Source organism: Melozone crissalis, unplaced genomic scaffold (genome assembly GCF_028551555.1).
Source record: "Melozone crissalis strain CALT ecotype California unplaced genomic scaffold, PUWL_Pcris_2 ptg000032l_1, whole genome shotgun sequence".
Taxonomy (NCBI): Eukaryota; Metazoa; Chordata; class Aves; order Passeriformes; family Passerellidae; genus Melozone; species Melozone crissalis.
Window position 1 is genome coordinate 1,212,638 of NW_026535810.1, and position 13,560 is coordinate 1,226,197.

The window sequence follows — 13,560 nt, forward strand, 5'->3', positions numbered from 1 at the left end:
CTTGTAAAGATTAATATTCCTGTGGAAATCTATGATTTCACACACAGTATTTCCCTTCTATTGTAATTTCTGCCTAATCATACTCCAGTGTTTTCTAGGATTTTCATTCAAAAGGTTTCCAAATTATGTTGAAGTTATGCTAACAGAAATAGGGGTAAAGGAGAAATAGTCCCCAAAACTGAGTGTTCCCAAAGCTGGAGTAAAACAGGACAAAGTGCACAGCAACACTGTGCAGTGCTGAGTTTAGAGAAGGAAATGGAATTTAACTTCATTTAACTGCATTTAAATGCTCTTAACTGAAACTACAAACTGAATTTGGGGAAGCAGAATGATCTTCCCTGGGACAAATTGGACTAGGGGCTGGAAAAGTATAGCTAGTGTATGCTGAAACTACCATGGGATTTTATTTTGGCTGTTTAATATTAAAAAGTGGCAATAATTTGCCATTTTTACTCAACTTTCTACACCCCCAGTGCTGGAGGGGAGCACAGAGGGAATGCCATCCCACATCCTCAGGCCTGAAGGGCCCAGGTTTTCCAACACCTGTCCCAGATGAAATTTATTTGAATTTTGACACCTGTTAATGTTATCCTTTCAGATTTGAATATCTTTTAAGTCTCCCTCTTACAAAAAAACACAGAAAAACATGAAACTGCACAAGCTCTTCCCTTCCTTTGCCGTTAAGATACCATCAACCAGAGAAAGCATTTCTAAAATGACAATTCCTGAAGTCCAGCAAGGCTGATACAATCACAACCGTTAAATCAGACTTCAATGAGACAGTTAATCAGAGAACATCTGGACCCAACAGTCAGACTGAGAAAGGCCACATGTTAAATTCAGATAATCACTGGCATTACTTATATCAGGGGACCAATCACTAATGTGACCACTCAGGCACGGTCGGCTCTGGTCAACTGTGCTTCAAATGAACTTCAAACCTGAGAAATTCAATGTATCATTTCATTTCATCTTTGTAAATTCATCTCCCAGGAGCCTTCCTGACAGTGCAATATATTCTTGTAAGAAAAATTAAATGTGGAGAGAAAATAAGATAAAATATCATGAAGAACAGGGAAAGCTGTGATAAATACCTGAGGAATTTTAACACATATAGGCTGAAGGCAGGAGCTTGGTTCAGATGGTCTTGAACACCTTGAACTGATTTGATTGAACTATAAAAAAATTCCAGTAGCAAATAATCTTGACTTGAATTTTAGATTACACCTGTGTTGTCTCCTATTTGAGGTTCTTTAATCAAATATTTGTAGTTTACTTTAAGCACAGCCTTGTAGAGAGACGAGTGCATCCACTTTGTGTTCCCTTAGTAACACTGATCTCACAGCTCTTACAGCTGTAAGAACTTACAGCTTTTTCCCATCCTAAACATTCCCGGGAGTCTGGACAACAAATCCAGCCCTCCCTGGAAGAGCAGGATTGCTCAAAATGCTGGTTGGGTGTTGAAATTCAGGACATTCCTCTGGCTGTCCTGAATTGCCCAAACCCCTGCCAGGGGGCTCAGAGACCCTGGCACAGACCCCGGTGGCTTTGATTGTGACACATGGAAAAAATTACCAACCTTATACGAAGATCTGCAAGCCGCAAAAGTCTAAGTAGAATGATAGTGAATTTATCACGGGGTGAAAAATAGATTTTTTGGGGTTTTTAGAACAGGGGTTCAGGGGGCAAGATGGAGGAATCTGGGCCTGTCCAGCCTTTCTCCTCCTTCTTCTTGGCCTCCATCTTCTGCTGTGATGTTGGCACTTTTAGACTGGTTTAGAGTAGAAGCTCACTGTCTAACATAGGTCATAGGTATTGGGAAGTTATTGTAAATATTGTACATGTAGTTTTTAGTATAAAAAGATAACACCGCCCTGGGGCAGGCAGAGTGCCTGGGACTGTCTTGCTGAGCGAACCTCGGCTGGACAGGAGAAAGAATTTTATACATAAGAAACAATAAACAACCTTGAGACAGAGAAATGAAGAGCTCTGACTCCTTCTTCGAGCACTGGGCTGGGAAAAGAGACTTTTTAAGCTTTCTCGGGGTCACTGTGAGCAGCAGAGACTCGGGAGCACCTGCAGCTCCCGGAGCCGATCCTGAGGTGGAGCTCCTGCACCAGGAGAGCAGGAGAGGAGCTGCACGCACGGCAGGTGAGCGCAGCCACACGCTGCTCCTCGGGAGTACAGCCAGCCCAGCTCCCAGTTTATGAATTCCCAAAGCTCCTGCAGAGCAGAAGGAAATAAAGGCGGAACAAGAGGTGGAGAGATGCAGCGCTGAGGACACGGCAAATCCCCAGGTGAAACAGGCGCTGAGCACCCGCTGCAAACTCTGCACAGTTCAGTTAAAAGAACCATCAATTCCAATGCTCAGGGAACTATTTGTGTATTTTACCAAAGTTTTGACTCTTGTGGATCTGTTTCCCTTTCTCGAAACTTTTTCAGTAGCACAAACAGTGAACCTGTCCCTTCAATTCTCATTTTGTGCCAAGTGAACAGCCTGGTTTGGGGGCAAAATGTGACTCATCCCCATTAACTGATTTCCTTTTCACTAATCTGTATTTCCAAAAATAGATTATTTCCTACAATAACATGTCATTTGAGTTCCCAGAGCCATTTTCTGCATCTTCACTTATTTTCTGCTGGGGGGATTGGGGAGATATCACAACTCATCAGTCTTGGACTCGATTTTATTTCGATGCCAAAGGAATAAATATTTCTCTCACCTGTAATTTCAGAGAATTATTTTGTAATGGATCCAAGATACACATTGTAGAACAAGTGGGAAAAAACGGAATTTAAAAAGTTATGGGATGAAGGCCATCATCTATTGATTAACTGTGCACCCATTCTCTTTCCAGCCCTTGTTCTGTCTCAAAGCTTCCACTGGGAGTCAGGATATCTCACAAGAAAATTCTATTTTCCAATCACTATAATGGGTTAATTAGAAAGAGAAATAGCTGCACTTCCTGATTATCTGCAGGCAATCAGAGTATCCGAGTGTCTGTGTCAGTGCTGAGCGCTCAGGATAGTCCAGCTGATGTCAATCATTTACAGGCTGGGTGACACCACCGCCCCGTTGATGTCACCGAGCGTGCCTGGCAGCATTCCTGCCGCTGACGGCACAGTCTGAAGAGTTCAAACAAAGTCAAGAGGATCGTTTGTTGATAAGGAAAACGCGGCTTTCAGTCCCAGTAGAGCCCCCAGAGAAGCCTGACCCGTTCAGCACAGGCTCCTTGTTGGGTTTAACACTACAGAAATCCCCTTGCAGTGAACTTCTGCTGATGTTGTGAGATAACCCCAAGTCCCATGAGCGCCGGGGCTCGAGCTGGGCTTGGGAGATGAAATATTCTGATAAAAAACGGCACTTCCTTTCCAGGCAGATAAGTGCATGTTCTTGCAGCACCGCTGGAACCTCGCTGAGCGCCCCAGTGAGGCTCTGTCACCTCTCCTGCCTCTCTCCAGCCTTTCAACCGCCCCCCTCACACACCTCAGTGCAGCGGCAATTAACATCCATAAACCACAAATGTGCCTTTCATCTCTTTTTAGCTCACAACCATGAAAGCTCGCTGACATTCATAACACCCCAAAAGTTGTCTGCCTCAACAGCTGAGAGAATTAAGACATAATTAAACATTCGTGCTTGACTGCGACTCCCAGAGGAAGGAACGTGGCTTTTTTAATTTAATTTTTAAATTAAAGATGTGCCAACTTTGGCCACCGAAGGTAACAGTGTTGGGGGCACATAAAGGAACAGGGGAAATCAAGAGCTTCCCCCCTCCTCTCTCATTGCTTGTCTCTTTTCAGACTAGACACAGGAAGCACCATGGGAACGGTGTATTTTTATGGTTGCAGGCAAGCATACACCATGTGCACCACAGCGTGCAGCTTCCAGTCCCTTGAGGCAAGAAAAGGGGGTTTTGTTTCTTTTTTTTTTTTCCCTTCTTCCCCATCAAGCTTTTAATTACCATTTTACTATAGCCTGCTGCCTAATTGTTTGCCTGATAGTTAGCACTGATCATCATGGCAGCCTGTTTAACAGGGGGGTGGAGTAGGACAAGTTGAGTTGTTTCCATGGAATGGCATCTCACCTGTGTCAGGGCACACAGAAAAAACACCAGAAGCTGGTGTGTTTGCACAGGCTCAGAGAAGTACAAATACAAAACTGGTTGCTGGAAAAGTGGATTTTTTCCGTACCAAATGGGCTCCAGCTATGGTGTTTCAGCCCTATGCATTAATTTAGTGTTTTTATTAACTGTCTGTAAGATTTTAAAAGGGTCCCAGCATCACTTTTAATATAAAAGGCTCCATCAAACCAAATCAGACAATATCTAGACTTAAAGAGGTCCAGCTTCTGTTCAAAGCATCAGAATAATTCCCCACATCATACTCACAGTGTCACCCATGAATAATGCAAGAATCACAAAAAAACACAGTCCAAGAAACTGGGAGATTCCTACTCAGTACGGATGGCTGACAAGACATGGAAAAACCAGCCATAATTGTGCTGGAGAAAAACATGTTACAGACATAGTAAGGCAGTGGAAAGCAGGTTATCAAAGGCCTGATCTGTCTCCATGAGTCAGTGGCCTCGTGTTCCCATGATGGCCTTCAGCAGATGGAACAAACCCCGGGGGCACGGATCGTGTGGGGGTACAGGAGAGAAAAAGGAGAGGTTTCTATTGCAGGCTGTCATCAGCCATGAATTGGGAAGGTGGAATTGCTCACTCACAAACATGATTAACATTTATGAGAACTACATAAACATTTTTTCATTATTTCTGTTTAAATTTGATATAAAATGAGGGGATTAGTGATCGTTTCCACGTGCCAAATAAAGAAAGGAAGTTTTTGGTTTTTATTAACCAATTGGTTTTTCAGGTGTAAGCAGGACATAATCCTTTCCCCAAAAGCCATCACCAATACTGATGATATTTCTATTCTGTGATCCTGGAGAATATTATATATTCATTTTACCAGGGTTAGTGATCCCCAAAAGATAATCCTCCCACCAGGACAGCACTGTCAAAATGTGGTTTCATTTATAGAAATCAGACAGTAGTTAGTGACCCACGAGGACTGCTCAGGGACTAACAGAGCTGCTGCTATTTTATAGAGGGCATGACATGAAAACTGAGATTATTTGTGAATTTCAGTCTCTAACAGCAACTGAACTGGTGTTGTTGGGAGGAAATTTAAGTGCACCTACTGATCGTTGCAGGGCCTGGAGTACTGGCACAGCATGCTTAAATATTTAAGATTTATTGTGCTTCCGGTATCAGAATGACTGCAGAGAACAGTGTGTGAAGCACTGAAGCAAACACTATGTATATTTTATTTTGTGCCATTTCACATGGAGATGCTGGAGGTACCTTTTTTGTGCATTTGAAGCAGCTTTCTCCTTGCAGTCATGGATTTATTCCAACAGTGAGCAGCAAGGAATGGGGCACTGTGGTAGTGAAGGTTCATACTCACTTTATAATGAATGAGCTCTAATGGTAAGGGAGGCTGCTGGAGGGAAATGATGTTTTATTGATATTTATAGCATTGTCTTTGAGATGTAAATTTTCAGTGTTTGCATTCCAGAACAAATGGCAAAGAGACTTTAAGAGATCAGCAGCAATATAAAAAATGAATGGTAAAAGCTGTACTGACACAGTCTCTCACGTGTCCAAGTTGTTCCTGACTTAAATGTATGGAAAAGAAGATGAGAAATGGTTCTGTAGGCACAGGGCAGCCAGAGAACAGGAAAAGACAGCAAAAACAAATTCATGCCTGGACACTGCATGTGAGCAATATGGACATGGTTCCTGGAAAGGGAAGGTGGGAAGAAGCTACAGCAACTCCTCTCAGGTGGACAGTACTGGGGGATTTGGGAAAGAAACCCTGTCCTGGCTTCCTGCACCCACAGCTCAGTGAGCAGGAGGAGTGAAGGGCTGGGACACTGGGAAAGCACAGGGAGAAGTGAGCCAGTGAGAGTGGAATTGGTGCAAGGGGTGGACAAACAGCTGGAGCATGGCTGTGAATATTTGATGTCCTGTGGGATCTGAGAGATCAGCTGCCTTGGTTGTAGGAAATGCTCAAGTCTTCCATATTCTGTCTATTCTATTAAACTTCTGTATTTAGGGTAAGCAGAGCAGAACTCACCTGCCCAAGGCAGGCTCTACATTGCAGATATCTATAATGAGCTAATCTCAATTGTAAAGTCCTGCTAAGCAGCAGCTGCTCTGGGGACATGAAGCTTTTCATCCTAATCCAGACACCCAAATTTGGTCAGAAAACCTGTGTGATGTCCATAAAATGCCCAGAAAGGCCAGACACCAGCAGTAACAGGTACTGGCACTGTAGATCCTTGAGTGAGATTCCTCTCACCACTCCCTTGAGTGTTTTATGTTTGCTTGCAATTTGTTAACCAATAAAAACATTGGGTCTTTAATAATGCAAAAGTATAACCTCTGCTAAATAATCACATCAACGTTAGAGGGAACAACCAAAGCTACTTACACAGCCAAAACACAGAATTCTTGAGTGATTTACTTGATTCATGTGATACAAACTCTACCTCAAACTCCTACCCAAAGCCACAGCCGTAATTTCCCTTGGTGCTGCTTCACTGCCATGGGCTCGTGTCACAGAAAGGCCCTGTGACACTGGGGACACCATGTGTGCCGTGCCCAGGACACGTGCCCCACATCCTGCACCAGGCACACTCCTCACTGGCTGTGGCTGAGGCCCCTGGCACGGATCAACACTCTGAGGTCATGGGCAGGAACTGTTGTTCAATGTTGAGATTTCAGTTTAGGAGATTCTACAGCACAGAAGAAACTCAACACATGTGCCATGGACACATGTAAACCCTGAGCTCTGTACAATTGCCAACTTTCAGGAGCTGTTGTTATTTTCTATCTATTAATGAAGAGGACCTGATGGTTTTTAAAGACAGCACATATTAATTTACTATTTTAATTAATCCCTATGTTTTCTCTCAGACCTATAAGAAGGGTATTTTCTTCATCAATAAACATGGAAAACTGACCAACCTCCCTTTCACCCCCAGTTTAAAATACAACATTGCTGCTACAGTTTTAAATTTTACAGGTCTAAGTGGTTCTGTGAATTTGAGATAATTTGTTCTTTCTTTCAAAAAAAAAAGGAATAAATTATCAAGTTATTTTTTTAGGTATGAAAGTACTTAGCATAAATAAAAATTGCAGTCCTCACACAGGATTTGCCTATGCAAACTGCTGTTAGGAATTTGTTAGCACACACATTAGAGGCTCACCAGATGCACTTGCTCTTTTATCTTCCCATCCATATTTCACAGATCCTGTAAAACTGACCTTGCTAAAATGCACGTAAGGTTCCCTGATGGAAAAGTGTTGCTCCTCTTTAGAATGTGTTGAAATGCTCCAAATGAATTGTATTGCTATTCCTTTTAAAGGCATGCTCTCATAGCATAATCAGATGAATAAAAAGACAAAATACAATTATTATTTATCAGAATTCCAACTCTACTTTACCTCCTGCTTCTTCATTAGACTGATTGTGTTCCTTCATATCTTCCACATTATCCATGCCTTCCATTTCCTGGGATTTGTTCAGATTACAGTCTGTCAAATCCTCTTGTTCCTCTGGAAAAGAAAAAAAGGGGGCAAAAAATAATTAACTATTTATTCTCCAAGAATATTTCCAGGTGATTCCCTCAAAGAAAGCACCTGCACGCTCCCAGCACTGCTGACAGTACCCACAATGTTATTTTTACAGATGCACTTTGGGGAATGATTTCACTTCCCAAAATCCTACACAAACTCTCACACACACCTGGAACACATTCTCAGCTTTTGCTCAGATCCAAATATTCTGGAGTTTATTCTAAATGGCAGCAGGAATAAAATCCAGTGTATCTAACTCTGTCATAGGTGCTCTGACAACTGCTGAGAGCTCCTCAGGGATGGAGCTCCTTGGAGCAAGGCAAAGGAATCACAGCTCCACTTTGTTCTTTTGGGCAAAATTTTAATCATTCTGGCCTTGGGCCAGAAAACTGCTCAAGCAGATGTAATCAAGGCCTCTTTGAACCCACTTGCACTTCTCTGCTTATTCCACGTGTGTATTTTTAAATATCAACATTATCATGCAGACCAGCATCCCAGAGATCCCAGCCTCTCTACTTGGAAATAAAGACACATTTTTAACTGTAGTGAAATTTATTCATGTAAAGTGTTTCAAATAAAGCCTCTTTCATTAACCTCACAGTGCCAACTAGCTCCATATTATGTGTATTTCTGTAAATTTCAAATCAATATTTCATTAAAAAACAGACAGTATTTTTTTTCTAACATTATGGGAATTTTAAAAATTTACAGTAACACTGTGAATATACTGGTAAATTCTTTAACCTACTGACAGCTGGATGGTAACACCTCTGATCCTTCTCAAGCTAAATATTACATTGGAGCTGAAAAGAGGCTCGACTTTTTGATTAACAAGAAAGTGAAACACTTGTCAAACTCACTCAGGAGGTTTGTTTTCATATTTTTAGAAATGCAGTCAACCAAGAGAATTGTATTATTCTTGCTTCCCTAATCAAAACTTCCAGCTTTCTCCTGAAAATATTTCCTTTCCTCCTATACAGTCCTTTTTTCCCACCTCACTATAATTTTCCAGAATTATACTGAAGTTCCATGGTTTTATTTCATCTCTAAAATTTACTTTTTTTGTCTTCAATGCCCCTCTTTATACTTTTGACTGTTATACAGTGTTCTGGGACCCTAAAGCAGCTACAATTCATGTATTTTTCTCAATTTAAATATAAAATTGTCAAGAGAGGGTGGAAAACACAACTGAACAGCACAATACCTGCAGCTACAGGCTGTTCCTGAGGGTTACTGAGGTCCATCCCGGGCTGTGAATCTGCAAAAGACAGAAAAGCAGCCTGAGCTGTCTAATATTTGAAACAGTTCACAACACACTTGTTACAATCTTATAAATTCCTGTTTTCTTGGCTGAAAGTAAAATTGAAAAAGAAAATGTTTCAAAGAAATAAAAACCAAATTAGTAGCATGCTTCACTTCTTTATATCCTGAGCACTGGCCTGTGCCCAGAAAAGGGATTAAGTATGATTTTCTAACTTCAAAAATTATAGAACAGAGTACCTCAAGCTTTCAATTTACTCATTGAGTACCCTGTGAGCACAGTGCAGCCGTAGTAACTCTGTGGCAAGTTAATTTCTCTAAAGCACAAAGATATTTTTACATTCTTTTTCCAACACAAAGGGAAACCCCCATTATCTTCACCAGCTCTACTTGGTTTTCATGGGAATGCGAGTCTAATTCCCACTGAGAAATTCCAAAAGGGATCAAATGCTAGGAATTTTAAACATTTTTCAGCCAAATGAATACCCGTGCAGCCTGGTTTCCCAGCGTGCTGGGGGCTCAGCAGAGCTCTGAGCCAGCACAAGCTGCAGGTATTCCCATTGCCCAGTGTCCAAAATTCACTTCTTGATTTAAATTGGAGGCCCAGACCTGAGCTGTCCCATTATTTCTTAACTCCAGACCTCCCTGCCTTGAGATTTCATTGCTTGGAGGTTGAATTCTTAACACAGCACAGTTACCTGCTTCCTTCCTCCTTTCTTTCCTATAGCTTTTTCCCCCTCTTTATTTTTTTACATGCCATAACATCTTTTATCAGCTTTGAACCTTAAAAAATAATAGTTTCTGGACCAGGAAAATTTCTTCCTGGCAGTTACATAACAGAAACACCCAGGCAGCGGGCATGAGGTGTTAACCACGGGTGACATTTACCCCATAATTATCTGCCTTTACCTCCTCTGCATATGGAACTTTTTTGTGGTCTCTGCAACGTTAAAATATAAAGCTCTGGTAACTCTCCAGCGAGGCAGCATGGTATCAGAAGAGGTACTCCAAAAAAACTGCATGAATAGAGGGAGGGGGGATAATGTGTGCAACAAAATAGAGGCCTTGCATCATAAAGATAGTCACAGAATTAAATAAGGAAAAGTTCAGATATTTATTGAATTGATATTTTGAAGTAAGTAAGACAGATCAAGGAACAGTGTGGTTATAGTCCTTAATTTCTCATTTTCATTCGATTATGCCAGGAAAATTGAGGTACAAAGAAGCAAATTAACTAATTTATACAGAAAATAATGGTGAGAAAACATCAGTAAATTCTGGGGAAATGAACAAAATTTTTTCTAACATTGATTTTAACTTTACATTGCAATAAGTTGTCAAGAGAAGCTGTGGCTGCCCCATCCCTGGAAGTGTTCAAAGCCAGGTTGGATGGGGCTTGGAGCAGCCAGGGATAGTGGAAGATGCCCCTGCCCATGGCAGAGGGTAGAACTGGATGAGCTTTAATGCTCTTCCATCCCAAAACTGTGATTCCATGAACACAGACACTTAAATTACACAAACCCTTGCAATTCTGCACATAATTAAATGAAATCTCCCTTATTCTGCAACATTTGATTTTGGTTTTAATTGCATTCAGAACCCCTGCACAGTTGCTCCATTTGGGTCAAAGCCCCAGGATGAAGCCCCAAGGTGCTGTTGAAACCTTGGCAGCAATTCTGCATTTCCCTGATCTCCAGGGAGGTCATGGAAGAAAGATCTAGAACCTCTACATGACTGCTTGAATTCCAACAATTCTACATATATTCCTGGGTAACTCTATATTTTTATAAATTATTGGATTCTTCAGGTTTCCCTGGAAGTGCAGGACAACTTTCTGGAGAACAGCATTGCCTGAACCCCACGAGAGCCAAGCAGGACCTGCTCAGCCTCCTCATCTCCTCCTTGCTGAGATGGAGTCTGTGAATTTATTCATATTTTGTTGAACACAAGGTTTTCATGCCCATAATGGCTGCTGGGCAGGATAACCCTTCAGAAGAGATAAGAGCAATGCCACACCATAGAATGTTTCTCTTCTTGCTTGAGAAACATCCTGGTCTTTGTCTCACTTTCAAGCCTCCAACCTCCCCTCACCAGCACCTGGTTTCTTTACAGCATCAATCTCCAGCAGCTTCTTAAAGCCTTAGTGGTCCCTTCATATTTAACCTCAGATCTCTTTCCTATCCTGAGCCATATCCTTCATGGTGACAGGACAACATGTGGGTAAATTCCACCCCTGATTCTACACCAATAAAGTTATTTTTCTACCAAATGTTCAGAAAAACACAAGGCAGGAAATCACTTACAGAACTCGTTTGTCTTCCCAAGCTTCAAAGAGCTCCAGTGGCTGGGGTGCATGGGAAGAGGACGCTGCTCTCTGTGTGCTGCAGCTGAGGCACAATGTGCATTTACAAAGCAGAAGTAAAATTCGTGTGCTTTCGAAACCAATCCTTGGCCATCCTGTGTTCTACACCCATAGGCAAAGGGAGCCAAAATATTCAAATAGCTTGCTAAAAAAGTGCTGTGGTATTTTAGTACACATCACTAATCATATTTTATCCTGATGTTTGACCAGAACAGCCAACCAGAAATTTAAGCCCCCTAAAATGGATATTTTTTCAAATCGCTGATGACCCTGATTCCTTTCTGTCTTTAATACAGAATGGGAGGTATATTTTGGATTATTACAATTTCACCTGTTTGTCCCCAAAATGAAACCAGAATGCTGCCTTTTTCCTGCAGGCTGCACTTTTCAGCTCAACAGCACAGGGAAGGAGTCACCTTTGAAAGTCCCATCTGCTCTTAGTCCTTCCATCACAGTCGATGGAGCAGAAGCAGAGAGTTTTCTTGTCTGAAGTCAGTGCTTTTGCTATGTACACCCCTCAACCTCTTCCACTCCAACAAGTTTTTCACCTTCAACCCACACTGGGCCATTAAGGAGAGAAATTCTAGCTGATGTCTCCACTGAATGCACTTCTTCATCATCCACATCCTCCATGGCTTTCTGAAGAAGTCACTTGGGCCAAGTAAACTCTTTGTGGGGTCTCTGATACTTTGCTGCTCCTAAGCACCATATAGTTTGTGAAATCTCACAGGTATTTTAAGTGCACATGTCATTTGGGAAAAAGTCCTGATCAGCACTGATATTACACACTGATCAGCAGTGTATAATTAAGGATATTTTTCTCATATTGGTGCATACGACCTTCTAAACTCAGCAGAATAAACTCAGTGATTCAATATAGGATTTTCTGAATCATAGCATGTCCTGAGTTGGAAGACATCCACTAGAATCATCAAGATCCAACCTGTTGATCCAAGCCCAGAGCCTGGAGCTGACAGCTCCAGCTGGACAGTTCTTTTGGTAATCACAAAACCAAATCATTCATGGAGAAATACAATCAAGTTAAAGACAAATTTTGGTTCAAACACCCACCCTGGCCAGGGCCTGTCTGCTGCTCTGTGACCCTACCAAACCTCCACACACTGGGTGTGGAAAATCCAAGTCAGCCGTGTTGTCCCTCTGTCCTCAGGGCACGGAGATTTGTCCAAGACCCACAGAAACACCCCTGAAAGTTACTGCACCCAAGGACAACACATTACAACACTAACTTCATCCCCAATCCAGCACTCTCAGGCACATTAATGGACCCTCATCATCCTCAAGTACAGACCCAAAACCTGAAGGAACATTTCCATGTTCACTTTGAGCGCACAAGAAATAAGAATACCAAAGAAAGGATTTCTTAGATAACCTCAGATATAGTGAAACCCTATTATTTTCTAATTGCAGACTATTCCAACACACCTCACAAAGTTTTCCTCCCAAAAAGACAGCGATCCCAACTCGATCAAGAAAATGAAGCTGCATTTTTAGGTGGCAAAGTGCCCCCAAACCCATTCTTTCAAATCATTAGTTACTTCTCTCCAACAGCAACATTCTCAATTCAGTCAGATTCAATGAGTGATTATTTACAGGAAAATAGTTTAAAAGCCTTCAGCAAAGGAAAATGCATTTTTAAATAGGCATCTGCAGCTAACTTAAAATAACCAAAAGCCTCAAGTCTTTGAGACAGGACAGAATTTAAACTGAAGACCTTAAAGTACTGAAGTAAGAATCTCCACCTTTGAAACAAGAAACCAAGTGATGCTTTGCAAAGTTTCTTTGCCAGGATTGTTAAAAAAACCAGAAACGCTGCTTTTCAATGACAGGTAATTATTCCAGAGCCCAATATTAACTCCCAGATCAGTTTTGGCCGACCTTGAATATTATGGGCATGTTTAACAGGTGAGAAGAAAGAAGACATCCTTGAATTCGTTAAACCTCAGAATAAGAACAGCAGATAAAGCACGCTCTAAACCCTGGCTTTATCACGCACTTTGTGATATCTCCGAAATTAAACAGAGAGGGGGCAAAAAGCCCCGTTCGTTTCCCGTTTAATTGCTACACGCGACTCAATTTCTTTTCCAGAGCCTGCGAATTGTTTGCAGCAAGAAGCGGCTGAAAGAAAGCCCTGAGGCGATGGAGCCGCTGCGAGCCCCGGCGGGACAGAGGGTCCAGGGGGAAGAGCGGGGTCGTTTCTCACCTTCCATGCTCCGTTCGCGGCTCCCTGCTCCACCTGCCCGCGCGGGCTCGGGACTGCCAGCGGAGCGC

At 42.0% G+C, this 13,560-nt stretch overlaps 1 protein-coding gene across 1 annotated transcript in view; it reads right to left on the minus strand.

Annotated features, from left to right (window-relative positions):
* The window catches only part of IKZF3 (IKAROS family zinc finger 3), a 35,977-nt gene extending 22,417 nt beyond the window's left edge, over positions 1-13,560 (minus strand). The window contains exons 1-3 of the mRNA XM_054281667.1: positions 13,493-13,560; positions 8,854-8,907; positions 7,518-7,628 (exon numbers count right to left, since the gene is read on the minus strand). Coding sequence (XP_054137642.1) covers positions 7,518-7,628; positions 8,854-8,907; positions 13,493-13,499 — 172 coding nt within the window. The 5' untranslated portion in view covers positions 13,500-13,560. The remainder of the gene's footprint in view (positions 1-7,517; positions 7,629-8,853; positions 8,908-13,492) is intronic.